A 26,728-nucleotide genomic window follows, 5' to 3' on the forward strand; every position below is an offset into this window, starting at 1 on the left:
CAACATCTCTGTGCTTACCCCTCCATAACAAAGGGCTTCAAAAGTCCTTTCCAGGCATGTCTTCCATAGCTCTAACAGAGGGACCAGACAGCAAGCTCAATGCTTGCTCAACACCCTCAAAGAAAACTTCATACACTAAAGTTGACTTAATTCAATAAAGACCTGCTGTTCTAGGGCTGTAACAAAAGGCAGGGTGTGGCGGCATCTGCCTGCCCACCTCTGTGCCAACACTGGGAGAAAAGGGGCAGGAGTTTGAGGCCAATCTGGGCTACAAAGCAAGACTGTCTCAGAAAAAAAAAAAAAAAAAGATCAGCCAACTAACCGTTCAGTCATTACTACAGTATTCAATTCTTTGACCATATTAATATAAATGTGAAAATTATCTTCAAAACCTAGTCCTAACAGACACCAGAGAAATACTCACACAGGTCATGGTGATACACTCCTGTAGCAATGGAAAAGTACAGGCGGGAGAGTCAGAAGTTCAGGTATCCCCAGCTACCAAAGCTGAGGCCAGCCTGGGCTACACGAGACCCTGTCTTATGAAAGAAAATACTCAAAACCTAGCTTTGCCTTCTATTCTCCTGGAAAGGTTTAATCCAAAAGATAACTCTGCTATCACCAAAGAAAAGTAAGTAGTAAATAAGGCCAGGGGTGGTGGTACATGCCCATAATCCCAGCACTTGGAAGGCTGGTTGCTATATAATGAGTTTGAGGCCAGCCTGAGCATCCTGAGACCCTGTCTCCAAAAACTTGGAAGAACCACCCAGCAGCAGAGAAGTAAATGTAGCTTTACTGTCCAACAAAGCATGGCTTCAGACACACCCCTAAGCCTGTTCTTTCCTAGATAATCTAAAGTGCTGGTGTGGCTTCAGCTGCATTTTTAAAAATCCAATGTGTAGGCAGGTGCTTGGGGAGGCTTAAAGATGTCTTTGGTGTTATCCTCAGTCTGGGTCTATAATCCCAGCACTCAGGAGGAAAAGGAGAAAGATCAAGAATTTGAGGGCATTTTCAGCTAAAACCCCATGTTCGATTGGGCTAACAAAATTGTAAAGCCACTTTCTTTGAAATAGGGTCTCTAAATCAGCCTGGAGCTCACTGCTTCAGTAGACTGATTCGTCAATCAACCCCAATCAACCCACAGGATCTGCCATCCAGCAATAGAATTGTGTGAGTCACCACACCTGTCCAGATCAAAGCCTCTTTTTTTTTTTTAATCCCAGGTGTGGGCTGTGCGACTGATTCAGATGGTCCACAGTGGCAAATGATTTGCTTCATATGGGCTCTGAGAGGAGCTCTTTGCCAGCTGCAGATAGTTTAAATTTGAGGACTCTGGGGAGAGAACAAATGCCAGAGCCCAGAGAGTGTTGGGGAACTCCAAGAAAAAACAAGGCTCCTGTTGCTGTTGTTGCAGTGAGACAAGAAGTTGGAGATCTCCTGAAACAAGGACTGAACTGCTCCAAGGAACCTGACAGCCCTGACCAGCACGAAGCAGCTATGAGAACTGTGGCCATCTCCCGCTAACCCCTTCTCTCTCCTATCTGTTGCTGGGGTGTTGGAAGCATGCCTTTAATCTCAGCAAGTGGGAGGCAAAGGCAGGTGGATCTCTGACTTTGAGGCCATCCTGGTCTACAGAGTGAGTTGCATGCCAGTTAGGGCTGGACATAAGAGAGAGATACTGTCTTAAAAAGAAAGAAAAATTCTTTCAAAACCCAAGAGACTCCACTAAAGGCTTTTTAGAACTGGTAGGCCTCTGACTTCAGGAAGCACAGAAAATTTTGACTGGTAACAGACACCTCTGGGCTTATTCACCTAGGACGAGAAGGCTGAAGAAGATGGTCATGCCACTTGACTGCTCCTCCTGCTGGGCCTGCTCGCCTGTCTGCACCGGGAGGATGGGCTTGGCAGGCGTCGGGAGCACCAGCTTCGTGGTGACACCCAGGGTAGTGTGAAGGGTGAAATTGAGGTTCTCATGGGTTGTGTTGGAGAACCTGTTGGAGACATACAAGTTACAGTCAGATAAAGAAATGGGTCAAGGAATCAAAACACACACCTTGACTGAATGAGAACTTGGTACAAATAGCAGACGGGCCTTGCAGAGGGAAGAAAGAATCCCTGCCTACACAGCACACATGTGCCAGTGATCTCTAGTATCTCTGGCTATGGCCATCTATCCAAAGGTCAGGTCTGTGGAGAAAGAAATACAAAAGGCTAGGGTCAGGGATTTGGCTCAGCTGGTAGTGCCAAAGGAAGCCCTGGGTTTGATCCCTAGAACTGCATAAACCAAGTGTATGTGGCACAGGCCTATAATCCCAGCACTCAGGAAGAGGAAAAAGATCAGGAGTTTGAGGGCATTTTCAGCTAAAATCCCACGTTTGCATGAGCTAACAAAACAAAAATGTAAAGCCTAATGTTACCAAACAACTGGTTAGGTAAGAGGACCACAAATTCAAAACCTGCAGGGAGCTAGTAAGTTCAATGCCAGGCTAGGCAACTTAGTGAGACCCCCATCTCAAAATGTAAAAGAGTGGACACAGCAGCACATGCCTGTAATCCCAAGAGGGAGAATCACAAGTTTACAGCCTATTGACCTAGTAGAGTTCCAAACCAACCAGAACTGCATAGTGAAACCCTGACTCAAACAAACAATAGAATGCTGGCCCAGCATGCACCTGACTCCAAAGGTCAATCATCAGTAGGTCCCTTTCTCCACACCAAAATCAACAACAGAAGGGGAAATGAGCTGGGCGGTGGTTTCGCACACCTGTCGTCCCAGCATCCGGGGGCAGAGGCAGATCAATCTCTGTGAGTTCAAGCCAGCCTGGTCTACAGAGTGAGCTCTAGGACAGCCAGAGCTACAAAGAGAAACCTCATCTGGTGAAAGGGTAGGGAATACTGTCTGTCCCTTGAACTTAATGAGGGTAGCAGGGTATGCTAACCCATGCCTGTAATCTAATCCCTGTACTTGGGAGGCAGAAGCAGGAAAATGAAGAGTTCAGGGCCAAGGTCACCCTGAGCTACACAGTGACACACTGTGAATTCAAGATCAGGTCTGTGGGCTATATAAACCCATCTCAAAAAAAAAAAAAAAAAAAAGTGGAACCCAACTTCAGTACTACTTAGTTACTTGGTTCCTTAACTTTCCTAGTTGTTTACATTCTCCTTGGATTTTGGATGTACTGTGTATGTTTCGACAGACTGAACCCAGGGCCTTGGGTGTATCAGGCAAGGGCTCTACCACTTATATTCCAGCCCTTCCGGGCTTACGGCCATAAACTGAAGAAGTCAGCTGAGTTTGCCCAGTTGTTCTGCCCAGAATGCTCTAACCAACTAAACCCTTCTTGAATTTCAAAAGGCTCAGGTTGCCTGCTGTGGAACACCCCACTCTACCCAAGCCTTTGCCCCACGCACTCTCGTTGTTACCTATGTGAACTGGCGTAGTGACATAGTTGTGACTGTGACAGGGAGCATCTACTGAGCACTGCCTCACTCCAGGAACCATGCAACAGACCTCATAATCTGACCAAGCTTCAAAGCCAGACTGCAAACCATTTTGCTCTACGTTACCTATTTTGTCTTGCACTGCCGAAACCTACTTTAGTGTGACAGCACAGATACATAATACGAGAGTTAATGACTTGGTACCTGAGTGGCCCGAAACACTGCCAGTAAAAGTTGATTATCAATTAAGAGGTTCCTTGTTGATTTTTCAGGGGCTCATTTCAAAGACAGAATTTCTAACATCACAACAGACGGTGGCCTGCCAAGTTTGGAGATGGGCTAACAGTGGAACATACTCGGATAGAGCTGGAGCGGGCCTGATTATATGAGTTGCTCTCTCCACTGTCAACCACCTGCCAACTCTGTCACTCTAAAGCACCCACCCACTCCCTTCTCTCTCCTGGAAGGACTAGGGACTAGAACTGGGGACTCATTGGGCACCAGCCCCATCATCAGCCCCTTTACGTTCCCTATCTCTCCTGTGGTTTCAAGTTTCTTGTCACAAGACGTCTTTCTCCTAGGGCAGGTTTCTCACCCCTCACACTACTCAATTTACCTCCAAGCATTTGGCAGGAAACACCCTGTCTACACAAAGTCCCCCACTAGAGCAGAATGGTCGCTCCCTGAGGGCGGCTCCTTCGAGGGAAGCAAGACAACTAACAGTTAATGAATGAAAGAAACCTGCTGGGGACAGACACGAACACTAAAGGTTGCTGATGGTTAAGGAGGATGCGAGTGGCTTGTTGTGGCAATTGGAGAGGGCTTCCTGGAGGAGAGGTGCCGGAGTACCCTCAGATAACCGGAAACCGGGAGAGGAAACTATGTTCTCGGCTTCCGCCCGGCTACGCTACGAACCTACGCGTGGCGGCCAATGTCTGACCTCCGGGAGGCCGCAGGGCCTCATCCCGCCTCCCGCCAGCCCCGGCTAGCTGGGCCTGAGCCTCTCCACCAGCGCGCCCAAGGACCCCTGTCGTCCGCCGGCCCGGCCCTGCCGCTTCCGCTACCCGGAGCGGTGCACTCACTCCTCCTCCGCCATCTTCTCCCCAATCTTGCGAGCTTCCGAGACTACCGAGTTCGATGCGGCGGGGCTAGCGGGGCCTGCGGCTACTTCCGGCTTCCGTTGTGCGGGCAGGGGCGGGGCTTGGCACTCTCAGGGCGACCCTCTGCCCCGGCGTCTCGGTGGTCCAAGAGTGGGACAATCCGCGCCAGCCATGTGATAGTCTGTTCTCGGGACAGCTCCACTTATTCCGGTCACCGGGCGGGGAAGATTTAGGGGGAAACCCTTCAGAAATCCGGGTGACTCATCTGTAAGTCCGCGCCGCGTGGTCTAAGAATGGAGGCTCTGCAGAGGGAGTCTGCAGTCAGCCTGTTTCCCCAGCTGCGGGCCGCGCTAGACATTGCACCCCTAGTATAAAAGTGAGTGCTGGGGGTGTAGGGTTTGGGCATTCACCACTGGTTCATTATTTGATGATGAACAGCTTGACAGATTAGATTCTCGCCTTCCACCGCGTGTGTGCTTGGTGTTGAACTCTGATGGTAAGGCTGAGCAGCAGCGCCTGTACTCATTGACCTGTCTCCACACCCCAACATATTGTTTTTAACCTGTTTGTATATGTGTGTGGTGGTGGGGGTGCCAGACGAGGTGGCCCGAAGTTGTCAATCAGATGTCTTCCCTAATCACGCTCCACCTTAATTTATAAAGACAGTCTCCACTGAAGCTGACATAGTGGCAGGCCAGCAATTTCCAGGGATTCTCCTTTATCAGCCCCCCCCCACCCATGGTTACAGATGCCAGCAGCCATTCCTGGCTTTTGTGTGGCTGTTAGGAGTACAAACTCAGGTCCTCACGCTGCCATAGCAACTGCTTTACTTGGCTTTCAGCACCGAGGGTAACTTTATTTTTGAGACAGTCTTACTGTATTGGCCTAAAGCTGGTCTGGAACTGCTGAGGTCTTTAATGGACCTTCTAGGTATTCTCCTCCAGAGCCCCTCCCACCCTGGGTAGTTCCTTCCCCCTTAATAAAGCTTAATAAATTGTAACAAATGATAGCTCTATTCCCCTCCCTCCCCAGAAAAGGATCCTTCTTTCTCAGCCTCTGAGTAGTTGGGACTTGAGGGTGAGAGACAGCCCCTCCAACTCAGGCATCTGTCTGCTTCTCTTGTGCAGGGATGGAACCTAGGGCAACATGCATGGTAGACAGGTGGTCTTTTGCAGAGCTAACATGCCCAAGTTCTGAGTAGAGATTTACTGTATGCTTAGATGTCGCTTTTAAGGTGAGCTCAGGGAAGGCAGAAGCCCTCCATGACGTAGAAAGGGCAAAAGCTCACGTGATCTTAATTTTCAGTATGATTACACATCATGAGAGGGACTTCTTCCCTCTGTCCGGAAGACTGGATGTCTGTAAGTCTAGCACAATGGGAAACAATTTTAAGTCTACACTTAAAGGACAAACCAAAGGAAATTTAAAATCTTGAGCTTGGAACTATGATATTGGTTTGTATAGTGGAATGTTTTCATTTGTTTGTTTTACCAGAGCTAGATTAATAAATCAGAGCTCCAGAGAGTTAATGTCAAAGCTCTGAACAGTCTTAATACAGCAGTAGCATAGCAACAGGAAGAAATCTGAAGCATTTTCCATTCCTTTTATGAGCCACTTTCTTTTAACTATCTAGGCCTGTGAGCAAGGCAAACCTGTTTGCCTTTCAAATCAGAGATTAGTAGTTAGTATTCAAATGAAATCTAGTAGTTAGTAGTTTTAACTAGTTAATGAATTGACTAATGGACTAACATAGTATAGTATCTTGGGGTAAGGAGTTAATTGCCTGTTCTCTTGCTGTCAAGCTACCATTAGCTTAGCTGTCAATGTGATCAGAGATCTGAGATGAGAAATCTTAACCTAGATGAATATATGTATCAATCAAAATGACAGTTGTCCCAGGTTCCTGGGTCTCCATGTCAAGGAGGGCAGAGGCAGTGTGGCCATCAGGCACAGAAGATGAGAGGCTTTTTTTGTGGAGAAAGAACATTCCTCCACACCTCATTCTCAGCAATGTAAGACAAGAACCCTGGCTGTCCAGTTCCTCCACAGTTCAGGCTGGGCCCTAGCAGTGGGCAAGGCATTGGGGCAGTCTGCCCAGTAGTTACCGTACCACAATCCAGGGTTCAAGTCATCTGTCCTTGTGCCCAAATCTTCTCAAAGACCTTGGGAGTTACTGTTAGGATTTGGGAGTCTCTATCATGGTAAGTTTAAACATGCTATATTCAGCTGGCAGATTTGAGGGCTAGCATATTTGAGTTAAATAGTCTTTATCTGCCTTTAGTTATCTGCTCTAAACTACACCTGGAAAACCTAATATAGAATGTTACAATCTATAATTAATGTCATATTCTACAGATAAGTGTTTGAGAACCATCTCAAGCAGACCTAAATAGACAAGTTTTGCTTGTTTCTAGTTACTTTCTGTTCAGCTTTGGAAACATGTACAGGGTGCTAAATAAAGCTCAGTCCTGCAATCAATCACAGTGGTTCTTAGCATGACTACAAATGTATTTCTGGACACATTAAAGGATTTGATCATTTGTAAGGTGACTTAATTTGTATTTCTTAATCATTAAAGACTAAATTTTATCTCTGTTAAGTTGGAGCCTTAAAAATCATAAACATAGACCATAAAGAGACCGGGAAATTTTTGACCTTTTTATATGCCACCATAGGGCATAACAGTCTCCTGTATGATTTAGTTCATAAAAAATGCTATAGCCATATTGTAGATTAGTAACATCAGTAAAAACATGTCTTTGAAGCGGTGACTTTTAATCTTTTGAGAGTGAAGATAGAGCATAATAACCCAAGTTCTAACATTGTAAACAATTGAATGTCTCTAAAATTAATATATCCCAACTTAAAAATATCTTTGGAATCATGTCACATGGTTTACAATTATCTAAGCACAAGCTTTCAACATGACTGGGTCTGAGAAAGGTTAAACCTTTCTAGAGTCAACCCTTTTCTAGAGTCAACAATACAGTAGAACAATATATAATAACTTTAAAATTACATTTTGAATTTAGTATACCAAATCCATTGTCCAGAAAGCCTAAAGGTGAACCCTAAGCATAGGTAGCTGATAGCAGGAGAAACAGCATTCATTATGCATCCAAGAACTAGCAAAGACATAAGTAAGACATGCATTTTAAAGCTTGTTAATCTGAATTGACCTTTATAATCTTGAAAGTTCACCATCACATAAAGAACATTTTGAACCATATTGTAAAAGCACGACTTTGAACTTCTGTGAAAATCCATACCAATTTAAAATGAGACTTGTTGCTTTCTTGTTCTAAAAGGTGGTAAGAGGCTTAGAACTAAGAGGCTTCGTAATTATTGCTTTCTACCACATGGTCATCTTATGGCAGGTTCTAAGCCATGTGATCAACATGGCTGCTTACATATACATACGTGTGTACAGACATTGACCTAAATGAGAGTTGAACTTAGAGTTTTAAACACCATGCCCATTAAGCAAATTATCAATTCTTAGATAATAGTTCACAGTATAATTTTAAGATACATATTTTTCTTTTGAGAGCAGAGTGTAAAGAAATCGAGAGAAAAGATTTTTAAGAGTTGGGAAGTAGAGCCTCAGAGATGAGAGGCTTTGAGGGCATAGAGCAGAGTTTAGATATCTGGGAATCAACTGCCTGTGCTTGTAAGAATTTGAAAATTTGGTATGCCGATTTTGGGGCTTTGAATGTAGTCTAACCAGGTTTTTGTCATAAAATCTGAGTCCAGTGAAGAGAGGGAGAGGGAAAGGTCCCTTGTTTGGAACTCCTGCAGAGAGAGGTGAGAGATCTGAGAGAGAAAGAGAAAGTGAGCTGGTCCTTTTTATTCAGCACACAGCTGGTGGCGGCAGTTGATGTCAGAGGTTGCTAGGCTAGTGGGACCTCATTTATGCCAACACATGTGGTAGAAGGAAAGAACTGACTCCTGCAAATTGTCCTCTGACCTCTGTCCGTGTGCTGTGACACATACACACTACACTGTGCTGGATAGTTTTATGTCGACTTGACACAGGCTAGAGTCATCTGAAAGAAGGGACCTTCAATTGAGAGAATGCCTCCTTAAGATCCTGCTGTTTTAAAGTAGTGATTGATGGGGTAGGGTCCAGCCATTGTGGGTGGATCAAGCCCTGTCTGGTGGTCCTGGATTCTATAAGAAAGCAGGCTGAGCAAGCCAGTAAGCCGCACCCCTCCATGACCCCCCGCTTCAGCTCCTGCTGCAAGGTTCCTGCCCTACTTGAGTTCCTTGTCTTGACTTCCTTTGATGATGAACAGTATTTGGAAGTGGAAGGCAAATAAACTCTTTCCTCCCCAAGTTGTTTTGGTTATGATGTTTCCCCATAGCAATAAAAATCCTAAGACACACACTTAGGTGGAATTTTTTTAAAAAACAACTTGAAAAGACAGTGACCAACTCACTGGTGGCGTTTCCCTTTAATCCCAGTACACTGGAGGCAGAGTTTGAGGCCAACCTGGTTCACGTAGTGAGTCCCAGGGCCAGCCAGGACTACATAAGAGACCCTTCCACAGAATGTAATAATAAATAAAGAGCTCTAGAGAAATGGCTCAGTGGGTAAGAGCCCTGGGTTCTCTTCCAGAGGACCTAGGTCTGAATGCTAGTACTGCTAGGTGGCTCATAATGAGCTGTGACTCCATCACCAGGGGATCCTGCACTGCCTTCCGGCCTCAGCAGCCACTGCCCGACCATAGTACACAGATGTACATGAAGGCAGAACACCTATACACACCAGTAGAATAACTTAAAAATTATAAAATATACTGGGGCCTGCATTTGATGGTCAGAAGACACTTTTCTGGGGTCGTTTTCTCTCCTGCCTTTAGGTGGGTCTAAGTCCTGCACTCAAATCTTCAGGCTTGGCTTAGGATGCACCTGGCTTTCCCTGCTGCTGAGCCATCTCTGCAGCCCCCAGCAATTAAACATTCTTAAGGCCTGAGCATAGATTGCTCTAAGTATGGCCTCATTTCCTACAAGCATATTTTCTGGGATTCTCCCAAAAGAGAGGCCTTTTGTAACTTCTGTTAACAGAGAAAACACCTGAATTTCCCATGCAGCCATTGGGAAGGAGGGTTTTGCCGAATCGGCTACAGTTCTGTCCTTGGCACAACAGGAAACTATACTGTCATCCACTCAAGAATTTCCTCAGCCACCCTGAGAGCCCTGACTTCAGAAACACCTTTTTTTTTTTTTTTAAGACAACCAGCTCTCTTGAGAATCTCACGCCCACACTTTCAGGTGTTGTCTTACCCTTTCCCGGTGCCTTTCTTAAAATCCATTTTTAAAGGAGATCTCTAAGGGACCCGTGAAATGCTTCAGCAGGTAAAAGTGCTTGATGCCTACCCCTTCAGAAGAGAACTGACTCCTGAAAGTTGCCCTGTGACCTACACATGCACATGCATACACACACACACACGCACATGCACACACACACACACACACACACACACACACACAGGCACGCACGCACAGAAACCTCTTCATACTCATCTTGAAATATTTTGTGTGGCCAAGCCAAAAATCCTGGAGCTAAGCTGGTGATGACCATGGGTTAGGTACACTTGCCACCGAACCTGAGGGCCTGAGTTTCATCCCTGGGACCCACATGGTGGAAGGAAACACAAAACCAAACCCTTTGCTCCTTAACCTCCATGCATGTCCCATGCAGTGGCGCATGCACCTCCCCCACACAGTAAATACATGTTTTGTTTCTTTTGAATCTTGGGACTGAGCCTACCTTTCGTTTGGTAGAGTGTTTGCCTAAGTGCATGAAACCCTGGGTTCAAGCCCTGGGGAAACTGAGGCAGAAGGAGCGGAGGCTCAATGCTCATCCTCTGCTGTTTAGTGGGCTTGAGGCCGGCCTGGGCTACATGAGACCCTGTCTCAAAAGCAGAAGAGAAGAATTCTTCCTGGATTTTCCTGGAGGCTCTGGAAAAATGCCTGTATCTGCCATTCTGAAGGCAGATCGATGCAAGTTCAAGGTCACCCTGCTGCAAGTATTCAGTTCCAGGCCAGCCAGGGTTATGTAGACAAATCTGTTGCCCCCAGAAGTCAGGTCCCCCCGGAACTGGGTGGATGTGAGCTGCTATGCCGGGGCTGGGAATGGGACCCAAGTCCTCTGCAAGAACAAGAAACACTTTTAACAGCTGAGCCTTCTTTCCAGCCCCACAGAATAAATAAGTTCGTCCTGGGTGAGTTAGGAAGTGAAGTGAAGGGTTGGGGAGCTGGCTCAGCAGCAAAAAAGGTGCTTCTCAGTAAGACAGCAGCCCGAGCTTCCATCAGAAAGAAGGAACCAACAGTGAAGAGCTTTCCTCTGACTTCGACATGCATGCTTCAGCATGAGTCTCACACTCACACACACACATGCACACTACTATAAATAAAAATTGAAAAAGAAGTCAGCCAGATGTGGTGGCACACGCCTTTAATCCCAGCACTTGTTAGGCAGAGTTCAAGGCCAGCCTGGTCTAGATAGTGAGTTGCAGGACAGCCAGGACTTTGTAAAGAGACCCTGTCTCAAAAAAAAAAAAAAAAAAAAAAAAAAAAGTCATGAGTTTTCTTTGGAAGAGAAATGGCAGGCTTGGCTGCTTAGTGGAAAGTTGACTGGGGCTGGGGGACCTAGTGTGAAAGTCCCTGAACAGTAGGCCTGTGCTTTGACCCGCACTGAGCTGATGGCAGATAGACATAGGTGATGTGGCAGAGGTGGCAAGAGGTGGTTTCCTGGGGCAGACTGAAGTCAGGGTTGGGCCTGGTGGCTGAAACAGCCCTCCACCTGCTGAGGCCTCTGAGAGCTGTTGTCAAGGTGGCTGAGATCGGCCAGCGGGACACTGAGTCTTTCCTATAGGCATGGAGGTGCACCACTGTTTCCTCAATTCCTTATGAGTCATCCCAGAAGACAAGCCATTTGCCTGCTGTCACGCAGCAAGCCACTGTTGTGACTGAGACTTTGCTGCTCCTGGCTGCCTCCAAACTGGGGCCCTGAGAGCCTCTTTGCCTCCTTAGTCACCTGAGCAGTGGAGGGTGGAAACTGGGACTCTGGCTGGTCACTCTTGTTAACTGTGGGCTTGAGGCTGTCACTCTTTTTCTAGTCTCAGAAAGCCCCACCTAGTTGAAATTCCCTGAGGGCTGCCCCCTCTACCCACCCACTGTCCTACAATGGAGGCTGAGCTGGGTTTTTATGAAGGTCATTGGCCTCCCAGTCATGGGTCTGCTGGGCCTGATGCCAAACTCAGCCAGCCCTCACGCTGCTACAAACATGCCCTCTGGCCTGTGGGCAAGGCCCAGGCTGTTCTCACCTATCCTAGGTTATTGCCCCAGCAAGGCAAACAGAGCCATTGAACTTGAGCATGTGCCGTGCCAGGCTGAGAGGTCACTGTCAGAACACAGCCAGCGGTGGCGCCAGGGTGCCTCGTTTCCCAGCCTCACCAACCAAGGCACCGCCAGAGCCCTAGCCTGCAGCTGCTTGGAGAGCACCCCTCCCTAGAAGGCTGCAGGGACTTCTCTTGCCTGTTTTCTGTCTGGATGTTTCTGTTCCCCTCCTTGTCATTAAAAGACTCTCTTGTCTCAGTTGAAATGTCACTGCCAGGGGGCTGGAGAGATGGCTCAGTGGTTAGGAGCACTGGCTTCTTTTCCAGAGGTCCTGAGTTCAATTCCCAGCAACCACATGGTGGCTCACAACCATCTGTAATATGATCTGAAGCCCTCTTCTGGCATCCAGGCATCTATGCAGATAGAGTGCCCATAAAAGTCAAATAAATAAATAAATCTTTACCAAAAACAAAAAAAAAAAGAAATGCCACTGCCTGTAGGAGTCTCTCTGAATGCTCAGGCTGGGTGGCTTGTCTCTAAAGAGCTAACAGGAAGGACTGTGGGGCCTGTGGCCTGGTGCCCTGTGGGACAAACACCTGAAGATCAGCCCCTTACAAGAAAACCTTTAGATACTGAAATTGACCAGCACTCATGGGAGCTTAGGCTCAATCCTCTGGGAGTAGGGAAAAAAGAATCTAACACAAGATATGGTGGTACACACCTTTCTCCCCAGAACCTGATGGGCAGAGACAGGTAGATCTGTGAGTTCCAGGCCAGCCTTGTCTACAGAGGAAAGTCCAAGCCTACCAGAGCATTGTGTGTGTGTGTGTGTGTGTGTGTGTGTGTGTATGCTCTCATACGTGCGTGCGTGCGTGTGTGTACATAACATACATACATAGCCAGTATTTTGGGCTGGTTAGATGATTCAGTAGGTGCTGGTCTCAGAGATTCACATTGTAAAAAACAAGAACCTACTCAGGTTGTCCTCTGACCTCCACACATGGCCATCCACATATGAGCTGTAGTCACACAATACACACAAACACACACACACACACAAATAAATAAATAAATAAAAATAATTTTCTTATAATGAAAAGTTTGAATGTCAGATTTTTATTTTGTGTGTATGTTTTCTCTGCATACCTGATGCCCGTGGAGGTCAGAAGCGGGTGTCAGATTCCGCTGGAACTTAGACTCACAGGTGCTTGTTAGCAGCCACGTGGGTGCTGGGAATCGAACCTGGGTTCTCTGCAGGAGCAGCTAGTGCTCTTAACCAATAAGCCACCTTCTAGTCCCTAATCCTTTAAAAAGTCCACACAGGGTGTCATGTAGACCAGCTGCCCTGTCTTTCACTGTGTAGCCAAGGATGACCTTGAACCCTAGATCCATCCTGGTATTACAGGTGTGTGCCATGCTGGCCATTCTGTGCAGTCTAGGGATGGAAGCCAAGGCTTCACGCATGCCGAGTGACCATTCGCTGCCTGAGTTACATCCCTGTGAAGAGAAGCTCCCGGAGATAAACTGCACTTATTTAAACATTCTACAAAGGATGGTTAAGTAAACTTGAGGGACTGTGGGGAGGCTGGGACGATTTAAACCCTGAGCCAAATTATCTTAGGACATAATAAGCTCCCTTAAGAGCCCTTCATTGCCCACATCTGTGTCTGACCTAACGTCCTTGTGACTGTCACATGAAAGCTCTTGGGATGTATTAAGAGAATCCTGGCTTCCACCAGCCCCAAAGCTAAGAATGTCCTCCGTCGCATCTGAGGCCTGTAAAAGGGGTGTTATGTGCTTTCCTGCAACAGCCTGCTTCAGCGCTTCTCAACCTGTGGGTCATGACCCCTTTGGAGGGTCACATACCAGATTTTTACATTATGATACATAACAGCAGCAAAATTACACTTATAAAGTAGCAACAAAAAAATAATAATTTTTTAGTTTGGGGTCACCACAACATGCACTGTATCAAAGATCTGCAGCATTAGGAAGGCTGAGAACCATTGGTCTACTTGATGCTTCCACAACTATATTTGAAAAGTTGGTGCAAGTCTTTAATCCCAGAACTTGGGAGGCAGGGGCACATAGATCTCTGAGCTTGAGGCTAGCCTGGTCTACAGAGCAAGTTCCAGGACACCCAGGGATATACAGAGAGACCATGTCTCAAAAAGAAAAAAGAAAAAGAAAGGGGGAAAGTGTCTTGATTTATGACTTTCTTTTTAAAAATTCACTTTTTAAATATTTACTTATTCATTTATTTATTTATTGAGACTATGTAATTTCAGCTGTCCTGGAACTCCCTATATAGAGCAGGCTTCACTGAGCTCATAGAGCTCTGTCTGCTTCTGTCTCTCAAGCACTGGCATTAAAGGCAATGTGCCTCCAAGCCAAGCTATTTTTGTTGTTTTTGTATTATTTATTTATGTGTGTTTTCATGTGCTAGGGACAACACATATGTGGAGGTCAGAAAATAACATGGAGAAGTTGACTCTCTCCCTCTATCATGTAGATTCCAGGGATCAAATTCAGGTCATCAGGTTTGGTGGCAAGTGTCCTTATTCACTGAACCATCTCTCCAGCCCATACTTTATCCATACTCTATTCATATCTGTCTGTCTGTATTACCTATCTATCTATCTATCTATCTATCTATCTATCTATCTATCTATCTAATTTATATGTATATGTAGGATATAAATAGTGATATATATATATATATATGTTAGAATAAAGTATGGGTTGGAGAGATGGCCAAGTGCTTAAAAGTACTTGCTTCAAGCCTAGCAGTGGTGACACCCACCTGTAACCCCAACACTCGGGAGGTAGAGGCAGGTGGAACTCTGAGATTGAGGCTAGCCTGATCCACAGTGAGTTCCAGGACAGCCAGAGCTACTGGGTTCAGTTTCCAGCACCCACATTGTAGCTTTCAGTTCTTTGAAACTCCAGGAGGTCTGTCACTCTCTTCTGGCCTCCAAGAGCACCACAAAACACACACACACACACACACACACACATACACACACACAACCTTTTTAAGTCTAAAAAAAATCACTCAGTGTTACCAGGTTGGCATGTGGAATTTGGGGACACCTGAATTCCTGAACCTGGGTCACAGTCACTCATATTTGGCCCTAGAATAAACTATCTCTTTGCCCTTTTGAGGTGAGAACTGTATATTTTCATGTTGTCACCCCAACCCCATTTATTTTTGTCTTGTTTCTATTGTTGTTTTATTGTGACAGTGTCTTGATAGCCCTGAATGCAGGCTCTCCCAGCCTCTGAGGGCACTGTGCACACATAGCACAGACATACACTGGCAAAACATTAAATAAATCTCAAACGCAAAAATGGGCCCAAGCCAAATAGAGCAGCTCATGCTATAATCCCCAGCCTGGACTACAGAGTGACTTCCAGGGCAGGGTACTTACAGAAGGGAACCCTGTCTCAAACAAACAGCAGTAAACCGGTGAAGGATGCAGTGTGAAGGGATCAGGTGCCTTATTAGCTCCTGGCTCCCTCGCTGAGCAGCTTCATGGGGTTTAGCAGGAGGGGGCAGGCAGGGCTATGTTCCTCATGGAGAGCCAGGGAGAATCTATTTTCCCAGTCTCTACCTGTTCCAGCCCCCAGAGGTTCCAGGGATGCAGGGCTCATGAATGTCCCCAGTGACTCTTGAAAACCTGCAAATCTGCCGCAGGCCTTCAAGCCCGGCAAAGGCAGGAATCTCCATGAGTTCAAGGCCAGCCTGGGCTACAGAGCTAGCTCTAGGACAGCTGAGGCTACACAAACAAACTTTATCTCAGAAAAGAAAAAAAAATCAAATAGAACAAAAACAAAAGGGACTTGTAAATCCTCAAAATTCTGAAAGGCTTCACAATGCACCAGGGAGCGCTGGGAGTAAAGGATGGAGAGCGATGCTGACAAAGTGGAAAATGAGAAGATTAGTCTATTTGAGAATCTGACTTTGGGATCCGGCTAAGATGCGTCACTATGAACTAAGACCCTGTGGCCTTCTAGAGGAGACAGGGAATACAGGCTCCCGCATCGGACCAACGAGCCAGGTGTTGATGGAGTAACCCTGGAAGCTCAGCACTCAGAAGGCAGAGAGAAGCAGACCGGACATGACTCACAAGCCTGGAGGCCTGAGTAGGACTCTGGACCCATGTAAAGACGAACGGAGACAACTCTCTCATCCTGTCCTCTGCCCTCCACATGTGTGCCGTGACTCATCAGCCCCATCTGTAGATAAAATAGGTGTGATTTAAAACCCTTGTCAGATCTGAAAGTCTCAGAATGTCTACTTCACCCACATCCTTTCTCAGGGTGGTAGAGATTCTACTACCACGAGAGGGGGTGAGTCAAGCAAGGAAAAGCGAGACATGTGACCAAGGAAAGGGACCCCCAGCAGAGTTCGAGAAAAGCCAGCAGATCCCTAGCTGATGGTACAGGGAGATCCCAGGATGGTGGTCGGGCACCAGTGGGGGAATCAGTCCAGAGGGGAGCAGATCCGAGCACCCCAGAGAGTGAGCGATTTCCTCCAGAAGGTGGCTGGGGTGATTCCTTGGGAATCAGCTAAAGGGCTTTCGGATTATTGGCAGAGTTTGGAGTTGAACTGGCACCAAACGCTGAAAAACAAGCCAGGGAGGTGGAGGGGGTTAAGACAATAATTAACTACGAAACTTCGAAGAACTATGCAGAACTGCGCATGCCCAGAGGCTCACGCTGGGGCTCCCCTGAAGTGGCCGTTTACAGAGCCACCATAAAAGTCAGCAGTAAATATTGGTCTCTCCAGAGTGACCACATAACGCCCTGGGGAGGGGGACTCTGTGGGCTGGAACAGGTGTGAAGGCCACCAGAGCCCGCTGCGCCCAGAGCCGAGCTAACTGAAGGCAAACAGTGAAGACTTGGGCATCTCTTCCCGTGAGAAAGAAAATGTGGGGGACCTGGGAGGAGGCAAGGAGGAGAAAAACCGTGACGTTTTAAGAAAGGGAGCTCCGCTATCAACGCATGCTAGTTTGCCCTCTCTCTGGCACAGTGCTTACACGTAGGTCAGGCTGGCCTACAAGTTTTATCAGTCCTCCGGTTACCGCACTCAGCATCTTTGGGCCTTTTTTGGTTTGGTTTGGTTTTTTGTTTTTGTTTTCTTGAGACAGGCTCTCACTATGTAGCCCGAACTGGCCTCAGACTCACAGAGACCCACCCATCTCTGCTTCCCAAGTGCTAGAAGGGAGGGCTTGCACCACCACGCCTGACAACACAAGGTTTTTTAGTTTTAGTTTTAGGCTTTTAGCTTTCGGCTTTATGTGTATGGCTGTTTTGTCTGCATGTGTGTCTATACATCACAGGCATGCTTGGTGCCTGTGGAGGCCAAAAGAGAACATCCGGTCCCCTGGAACCAGGGCCACAGACAATTGTGAGCAACCCAGTGTGGGTGCCAAGACTTGAACCTGGGTCCTCTGGAGGAGTAACCAGTGCCTTTAATGGCCAAGCCAGTTCTTTAGTATTATTACTATTATTAATATCATCAACATTACTATATATTATTATTTACTAGGGCCAGAGTCTCCCCTGGCCTAGAACTCATGCCGTGAGGGGGACCTTGAACAGTTTCTCTTTCTGCCTCTCCCTCCCAAGTGCTGGGATTACAGGCGTGAGCCACTGTGCACTATTCCAAAATAAAGGATCCCAATACAAAACTGATGAGCTCCAACTGGCTGTACTGGAAGCAGGGATTTCTAGCTTCCACTGGGTTTTAGAAAAGTTGATTGCTCGGTGGCCTCCTGGGTTTTATACCTCAATTTAAAAAAAAACCAAACACACACACACACACACAGACACACACACACACACACAACTACAACCAGGGGAAGGATATTTAAAAACCTTAAAACGGAAATCAAAAATAGGTAGAACCGGTATGAGTGAGGCACATAATACGTACGTGGTTTGAGCTGTGAAAAAAATGTTATTTTTCCTTAAATATTTATTTGTTTGTTTGCATGTGTGTGAGTGTTTTTGCCTGCACCATGTCTGTGCACCGTGTGCGTGCCTAGTGCTCACGGAATCCAGAAGAGAGCGTCAGATCCCCTGGAACTGGACTTACAGGCAGTTGTGAGCTGCAATATGGGTGCTGGGACCCAGACTCAGGTCCTTTCCAAAAGCAGCGTGCTGCTCTTACCTCCAGCAAAGTGTTTGCATTTGAAGAGGGAGGAAGGAGCCTGGAGTGGGGGCCATGCCTCCTTGGAGAGTGGAGGCAGTAGGATCAGGTGCTCAAGGTTATTCTCAGATGCGCAGAGAGTTGAGGCTAGCCTGGGCTACATCTGACCTGGAGTAAAATACAAGCAATTACCCAATTACTTTTGTAATATTTTATTTTATTTTATGTGCATCAGTGGGAAGGTGTCAGATCCCTTGGAACTGGAGTTACAGACAGTTGTGAGCTGCCATGTGGTTCCTGGGAATTGAACGTGGGTCCTCTAGAAGAACAGACAGTACTCTTAATGACTGAACCATCTCTCCAGCCCCTACCCAATTAATTTTAAAAGGCCCCTTAGACTGCAGTGTTTCGTGCTGGGGACAGACAGAGGAGGAAAGCAAAGCCCTTACCCATGCCTGACATGCTCATTAACTGCCCATCCTCTTCCCAAACTAAAAAGGCACCAGCCTGCCATGCCCGCTTAGTCACAGGAAGCGAGGGCCCTGCTTTTCTCACTGGACATTTCTCACTGGCACTGTCCTCGCTCCCTACCCTTTGAGTCACAAAGCCCCCTCCCTTCTTTCTTTCTTCCTCCACAAAAGAGCACGGTCCATGCAAAACAGCTCTCTCCTCCAGGGCAGCTAGAATGCATTCTGGAGCCAAATACCAGGGACTGGGGCCTGGGAACACACATTTAAATCACCTCACATTCCATGTTCCAATGTGGAAGCAGTTTTAGGAAGTTGTTATAGTAGCAGAAAGAAGTCATAAATCAAGACAGTTTTAAAGTACACTGGTGGTAACAAGAGGTAGTGGGGTAAATCTCTGCTGCCGGCTCAGGTGCTGTCTGGTGACACTCACCCTTTCAGTTGGGGTGCACACAAGGTCTGTTCATTTTAAAGATTTACCCAATGAGCCGGGCGTGGTGGTGCACCCCTTTAATCCCAGCACTCGGGGAGGCAGAGGCAGGCAGATCACTGTGAGTTTGAGGCGAGACTGGTCTACAAAGTGAGTCCAGCACAGCCAAGGCTACACAGAGAAACCCTGTCTGGGGGGAAGGGGAAAAAAGATTTACCTAATAGCCTAATAGTCAGATGTCAGCTCACATACAGATTCAACTGATGGCTTTTAAGGCAAAAGGTGACTGAATTGCAACATTCCAACCACCCCCCCCTACAACCACTGAAGTCCTGTTCAGCTTCTTGGAAGGGCCAGTGTAAGGTGAACATGGGTTCTGAGAACTCTTGCTCACAGCGCTTTAGTGTGTACCCCAGTCGGCACCCCAACCCTGCCCAAGGCTTCAGGTACTGTCCTCCAGGCTGCCCAGTTCAGCGCTTTTTTTTTTTTTTTTTTCTGACTACAGAGAGGATTGCCTCCTTGTGTCTCCAAATAAGGAAACTGGGCTCTCAGTCCCCACAGCCATAAGAACTGACTCCAGCAGCCATCTGAGAGAGACAGATGCTTCTGCCTCTGGTGTCCTGAGCTCAGAAGGCCCAGTCCTCAACAACCAAGGACTGCAGAACTGGGGTCTTAGCAGTGGCTGATTAAAGAGGGGGTGTAGGGACTGGGGAGGTGGCTTGCTCAGTAATGCCCTATCTTCAGCATGGGGGACTTCCCCTCCCTTCCCCCCTACACACACACACACACACACACACACACACACACACACGTGTAAACAGCTGTGAACACACACGTAGTCCCTGCCCCTGGGAGGTGAAAGGGATAGTGTCAGGATCAAAGCCAAGCTGGGTTGCATGAGATCCTGTCTCAATAAACAGAAAGCAGGCCAGGACTGTATGCGGTTCGGTCAGTAAAGGGTTTCTTAGCATGCATGAGCATGAAGAAGCCCTAGGTTCAACCCTCAGCACCCCATAAACTGGCTGTGATGGCCTATGCCTGTAATCCCAGTGTCTGGAAGCAGAGGCAGGAGAATCAGAGGTTCAAGGTCACACTCAGGTACATAGTGAGTTTGTCTCCAGCTTGGGCTTCATGAGGCGGTGAAGACAGAAAGAGAGCTGGAGTGGTGGCTGTGCATACCTTTAATCCCAGCACTCAGGAGGCAGAGGCAGGCAGATTCCTGAGTTTGAGACCAGCCTGGTCTTCAGAGGGAGTTCCAGGACAGCCATGGCTACACAGGCAAGCCTTGTCTCAGAAAACAAAAACAAGATGGACAGAGAGACAGAAGGGACCTTAGTCTTAGTCTTGCTCAGAGGACCTCAGAGCTACTAGCCAAGGGAAGCACAGAGCTGTCCATCAGAGCAGGAGGCCAGAACCAGGTGTCCAGGGTTGGATCACAGAACCACCACCCTTTGTGCCCTCATTTGTGCCCCCCATATGTAGCTCAGAATATTATTTTTGGGGTGAGAGAGCTCTCAAGATACCCAGAGCCACGCCTGTTACACTACCCCCAACCCCGACCTGCATCTGTGGTGGGCTGACCGGTCAAGGTAGACAGAGCACCCTCCTGGTCAGCAGTCAGGCGTGGAGACATTTAAGCATAGCGTTCTAAACTCTGCAAAGACCCAGAAGGGAAGTTTCTCTCTATTTCCTGCCAGGAAAAGAGTGGAAAACCCAATTCCCACCAAAAGGCGCGTCGGTGCCGCCTCCTGTCCGCAGATAGGAACAGGGAAAGAGCGTGGCACGGGGTGGGCCGTGGGGAGGAGACGACCCAGAGCAGGATGCCCACACCGGAATCCCTGCAAGGTCACCTTCAACTGTGAGTGTGCAACTCACTCAACTGCTTCGTGCCTTGGTTTCCCCATTGTTGGTCATAGCACACAGGACACAGGGCTATGTGACTTGCAGGTGGAACAGCAGTGCACAGAGAGCGGTGAGCATGCGCAGTGTGGGACTCTGGACACGCCAGGCAACGGTGTGTAAGGAAAGCGCAGACTCACCTTCCAGCTTAAATCTGATTCTAGCAGTGAACACACTATCCGAGGTAATTTGAAAAGAAAAAAAAATGCTTCGAACTCATGTCTTTTCACTTTCTAACGTTTTCCGTGTGGTTTAAAATTGTTAATTGATTTCTTTGCTGTTGGCGAGTCAGGGTCTCAGGCAGCTCAGGCTGGCTTGGAATTCCGTGGGTAGCAAGGATGACCCGGAATCCTCTCTTGCCTCTACCTCTGCACTTCTCAAGTGCTGGGATCGCAGGCGTGTGCCACTGAGCCTGGCTTTATGCAATTCTGGGTGCCTAATCCAAGGCTTCATGTATGCCAGGCAAACACTCCACCAACAGTCACAGTCCAGGCCCTGGTTTTTGATGTTGGTATTTTTTAAGACAGGGTCTCAATATGCAGTTCAGGCTGGCCTCGAACTCACAGAGATGGTCCTGTTTCTGCCTCTCTGGTGCTGGGTTTACGAGTGTGTACCAATAAGTCTGCTTTGAAAATAGCTTTAGGGGCTGGAGAGATGGCTCAGAGTTGTTAAGAACACTGCTTGCCCTTCCTGAGTTCCTGAGTTCAATTCCCAGCAACCACATGGTGGCTCCCAACTATCTATAATGAAATCTAATGCCCTCTTCTGGTTCATGTGTACATGCAGGCAGGACATTGTATACATAATAAAATAAATAAATCTAAAAAAGAAATGAAAAAGGAAAGCAGCTTTAGGAGCTGTAGAGATGGCTCAGTAGTTGAGAGCATTTCCTGCTCTTGCAGAGGACCCTGTTTTGGTTCCCAGCACCTCGAATCATAACCACCACTGACTCCAGCTCCAAGGGATCTGGCGCCTTCTTCTGGCCTCCTAAGGCACCCACACATAGCACCCACAGACATGCAAGCATACACATAAATAAAAATAAAAATTCAAAAGAGTATCTAGTATAATAAGGAGCTAATGTTACTTCATAATCAGAAAGGTAGGCTGATTCCACGTGTGGGTGGGAGCTGAGCCAACCCCTCCTCCCTGCAGCACTGTGGTAATAGCAGGTGGCCTGCACGCCTTGTGTTTGGGGACTGTATTGCCTGGGTAGCTCTTGCCTGGACATGAAGTCGCCCTTGTTTGCTCAAGTTCTTGCTCTCTGAAGAACCTGTTAAGTGTTGGGTGGGTCGTTTGGGTCTCCTCCTCTGTCCTATCCCATATTTGTATTTGGGAGTGGATAGGGTCCTGACTCACTGACTTCTGCTTTGTCTAATGTCCTTTCAGTTTGGTTTGGTGTGGAGTTTTTATTTTGTTTTGTTTTGTTTTGTTTTCAGACAGAGACTCATATGTAACTGAGAATGCTCTTGAACTCCCGACCCCGGAAAGTGCCTGCCATGGCACTGTTCAGCTCCGACAAACCTGAGCACAGAACGGTGTTCATTCAACAAATATGTATTGAACACTTAGCTGGGCTGCTGAAGGACCTGTGGGCCTAGTGACGACAATTAGAAAAACAAAACAAAACACAAAACCTGTGTCCTCATACTGGTGACGAACTGATGCCAATGAAAACACAAAAGAAAGAAAGGGGAATTTTAGAATACCTTTTAGCCTATGATCCCAACGTTTGGAAGGCAGAGGTAGATGGATCTCTGTGAGTTTGAGGCTACCCTCCTTTATTCAGTGAGCTCGAGGCCAGCCAGAGCTTCGTAGAGAGAGCCAGATTAAGAAGCAGACCTAGGTCTTGTCTGGAATATGCGAAGCCTTGGGTTCAGCCCCCAGTACAACACATACATGCTAAATAAAAGCTAAAAAAAAATTAAAGGACAGGCATGACAGGGCGCACCTTGAATTCCAGCACTCTGAAAAAAAAAAAAAAAAAAAAAGAGGCAAGTAGGTCTCTGTATGTTTGAGGCTAGTTTGGTCTACATATAGGGAGTCCCAGAACAACCAGAGCTACACGGTGAGACCTTGTCTCAAAAAAAAAAAAAAAAAAAAAAAGAAAGGTTGAAAATGTCTTCTGGGTTCCAGCCCTGAGCAGAGGTGGCAGCGGGTACAGCAGTGGCAGCTGCTGGAGCAACCAGCAGTGGGCAAGGTTTCTCCTGCCCCTGAAGTGTCTTTAACATCTAGCTACTTACCAATGTGTGTTTGCCTTGTTTTGTTTGGAGACAGGTCTCACTGTGTAGACCCAAAGTTTCTGCAGTTTCCCCCCACCCTCACCGCCCACCCCCGAGTCTGCCTCAGGAGTGCTGGGACCCCAGGTGGGTACCACCTTCTCCAGCTCCAGTGCTTTTAACTTAAAATTGTATTGTATTTTATAGGTATGATGTGCTCGCCTGTATGTTTGCTTATGTATCATTTATATGCTGTCTGCAAAGGCCAGAATCCCCTGGGGCTGGGGTTATGGTTGTGAGCTACCACGTGAGTGCTGGGAATCCAACAGCCTTAACCTCTGAGCTGTTTTCCAGTTCCTCTACCGCTTTTAATGAATCAGTTTCTGCTCAGGTGGCTCTGGTTGATTTGTTTTTAAGGCAGGGTCTCAGGTCTCCCAAGCTGGCCTCAAACTCCCTCCTAGCTGAGGGTGACCTTGAACTGGGTCCTCCTTCCTCCACCTCCTGTGCTACAGTCACAGGCTTGTGCTGCCATGCTTAGTTTTTGAGGCACTGGAAATGAAACCTAGGGCTTCATGCTTGCTAGGCAAGCATTCCACCAACTGAGCAACAGATACCCTTAGTCTCTAGTTGACTGCAACCTAGAGCTTCCTGCCCAAATGCTCATTCAGTATTGGTTGAAGGAATAAGTGAATAAATGAATGAGGGAATGGATGAATGAATGAATGGCACATTTCGGGAACTTCTCTGTTCCTGCTGTTTCCATCTGAAGAAAGAACGTCAGCGTCTACATCACAGGCCCCTGGGTTCTTTCGGGTCAGGGACAGGAAGATGACGTGGAGCGCTCTTATCATCTGGAGGCCTTGCAGATGAAAGGGTGGAGGGAGGAGGGAGGGAGAGCTGTCCAAGCCGGGTGAGGAATGGACTGGGTGGAGGCAGGAGTTGAAGGGAGGAAGCAGCACCTGGAGTCTGGGGAGGGAGGGAGGGAGGGAGGGGATTTGCTTCTGCTGTGCACACCCTAAGTTAACCTTCTGGAGCACACGCCCTGCTTCAGCGGCTGGGAAAATGCAGTTGTGAGGCAAATATTTTTAAAGATGATGATGATGATGATTTTGAGACAGAGTCTATGTAGTCCTGCCTATCCTGGAGCTTGATATGTAGACCAGGCTGGCCTGGAACTCACAGAGATCCACCTGCCTCTGCCTCTCCGTGCTGGGAGGAAAGGCGTGCGCCACAGTGCTCAGCTATTATTTTTAATTATGTGTATGCGAGTGTCCATATGTGGGTATTCACATAAGCGTGTATGTCCTGGAGGAGGCCAGAGGTGTCAGAGTGCCCTGGAGCAGGAGTCACAGGTGGTTGTGAGCTACCGGATGTGGGGTGGGTGCTGGGGACTGAGTTTGGGTCTTCTCGAAGAGCTGTACGTGCTCTTAAGCACTGAGCCATCTCACTAGCCCCGTGAGGCAAATATGTTTAAAAGAATGTTTACACTTGGCGTCAGTTAGAGCAGTTCAGCTGTGCGGGTCGGAAGCCAAGCTTAGGGAATGGGTCGGAGACACGGTCTGTGTGCAGGCGGTTTGATTGGGAGACAGACAATCCTCCGAAACTCAGCTGGAGAGTGGGCAGGGAGAAGGGAGGGAGCGAGCTGGCATAAAGGCAGCCACTTAGCAGGGTGCCAGCTTAAGCTCCTGGGTTCAGGGCACTGGGCACTCTGGGACGTGCGGTAGTGCATCCACGTGGGGACAAGAGAGCCACCAGCTTCCGTCAGTCCTGGGTAAAGTGTTGCCCCCAGGGGAGTGCCCCTTCCAAAATTTTCACACTTGTGTTCTCAACACCTGTGGGTGACAAAACCCCTGAGCCAAAATCATAGGTGCTGGGAACTCCCCTTCACCCCAGTCCATCATGCTTGAGGACTTTGAGAATCAAGGGGTGGGGGAGTGAGTGGAGGAGAACAAACATCACCCACTATAGTGACCTCAGCTGAAGGAAGAATGAAGTTGACATGTGGAGAGCACAGATTGGGCTTCAGGGGCAGCCACACCCTGTCTCCTGTGTTCTCAGGACTCTGTGACCAGTCACAGGCTCCTTTGAGCTTTAGGCCTCCCTGGTTCGTCTCAGCAGAAGGCAAGCCTTCCTCAACTGAGGAGATGGCTCAGTGGGGGAAATATTTGCTTGCCAAGCCTGACGACCTGAGTTTCAGGCCCAGGAATCAAGAACTGGCTCCAACAAGCTGTCTTTGGACTTTCACACACCTGTCACATGGTACGCGCGTGCCCCTGCCTATGTCACACACAAAATAAATAAATTATGTCATTTTTAATTAAAAAAGAAGCCAGTGCCTTCCCGGGAATTCTAGCAAAATCCCGAGGACTGAAGCAGGGTTGTTGGTGCGCACACATAATCGCAGCATCTGGAAAGCTGAAACCGAAGGACATAAATTCAAAGACAGCCTGGATTATACTGTTGAGTCCCGTTCCCAGAAAAACACCCTACTCCCCTTCCTTCCAAATTCCAAAGGCTGACGCATCAGCTGCTTGGGACTTGTGCCCATCCCTGGATCCATTCTGTGGGTGGAACAATGAGATTTGCTGGTTAGCCAGCGTGGTGCATTCAGCCTTCTTTGGACTCATGGCTCCGGCCAACATCACGGGCCTCACATGGACGTGGAGTAAAAAGGGACCTCACAGATATCAGGGTGTTGTGGGGAGAGAGGAGGGAGCTGAGACCGACCGATCAAAACCAATGTTAGCAGGGCATGGAGGTGCTTGCTGCAATCTGTCCCAAGGTAAAACTATTTAGGGTGACCATTGCTGTGAAGAAACACCGTGACCAAAAGACGTTGGGGAGGAAAGAGTTTATTCAGCTCACACTTCCACATTGCTGTTCATCATCCAAGGAGGTCAGGACTGGAACTCAAACGGGGCAGGGACCTGGATTCAGGAGCTGATGCAGAGGCCTGGGGTGGGGGTGGGGAGGCGCTACTTACTGGCTTGCTCCCCATAGTTTGCTCACTCTGCTTCCCTTTTTTTTTGTAATTTATTTTTATTATTTATACAGTCTTCTGCCTGCTTGTGTGCCTCCAAACCAGAAGAGGGCACCAGATCTCACTTTAGATGGTTGTGAGCCACCATGTGGCTGCTGGGAATTGAACTCAGGACCTCTGGAGGAGCAGCCAGTGTTCTTAACCTCTGAACCATCTCTCCAGCCCTCTCCAGCCTGGGTGCTTTCTTAAAGAACCCAGGACCGAAATAGCTGAGCCCTCCCACATCAATCACCCATTAAGGAAATGCGCTGTAGCTGGCACTTATGGACGCATTTCTCGATCGAGGTTCCCTCCTTTCAGATAACTCCAGCTTGTGTCAAGTTGACGTAAAACTAGCCAGCACAGAAGGCTGAGGCAAGAGCACCACTGTGGGTTCAAGGCCTGCCTCAGCTACAAAGTGATGTCAAGACCACCCTGGGCAACTTAGCCAAGACTTTGTCTAACTGGGGCGGACAAGATGGCTCCGTGGATAAAAAACAAACAAACCAAAAGTTATTAAAAAAAAACAAAAAACAAAAAACTTTTTTTTTTTTTTGAGACAGGGTCTCACATAACCCAGGCTAGCCTTAAATTTGCCATGTAGTTGGGGTTAACCTTGAACCTCTGACCTTGCTCTGATTCCTCAGCTAGG

At 47.7% G+C, this 26,728-nt stretch overlaps 1 protein-coding gene across 3 annotated transcripts in view; it reads right to left on the bottom strand.

Annotated features, from left to right (window-relative positions):
* The window catches only part of Slc9a8 (solute carrier family 9 member A8), a 56,181-nt gene extending 51,514 nt beyond the window's left edge, over positions 1–4,667 (bottom strand). The window contains exons 1-2 of one of the 3 annotated variants that reach the window (XM_021637733.2): positions 4,524–4,667; positions 1,813–1,991 (exon numbers count right to left, since the gene is read on the bottom strand). In XM_021637733.2, coding sequence (XP_021493408.1) covers positions 1,813–1,991; positions 4,524–4,537 — 193 coding nt within the window. In that variant the 5' untranslated portion in view covers positions 4,538–4,667. Of the gene's footprint in view, positions 1–1,812; positions 1,992–4,356; positions 4,496–4,523 lie in introns of those variants that run through there. The other 2 variants (XM_021637743.2, XM_060382800.1) reach the window with 2 other exon arrangements.
* Between the last annotated feature and the right edge of the window lie 22,061 nt (positions 4,668–26,728).

Source organism: Meriones unguiculatus, chromosome 4, assembly GCF_030254825.1.
Source record: "Meriones unguiculatus strain TT.TT164.6M chromosome 4, Bangor_MerUng_6.1, whole genome shotgun sequence".
Lineage (NCBI taxonomy): Eukaryota > Metazoa > Chordata > Mammalia > Rodentia > Muridae > Meriones > Meriones unguiculatus.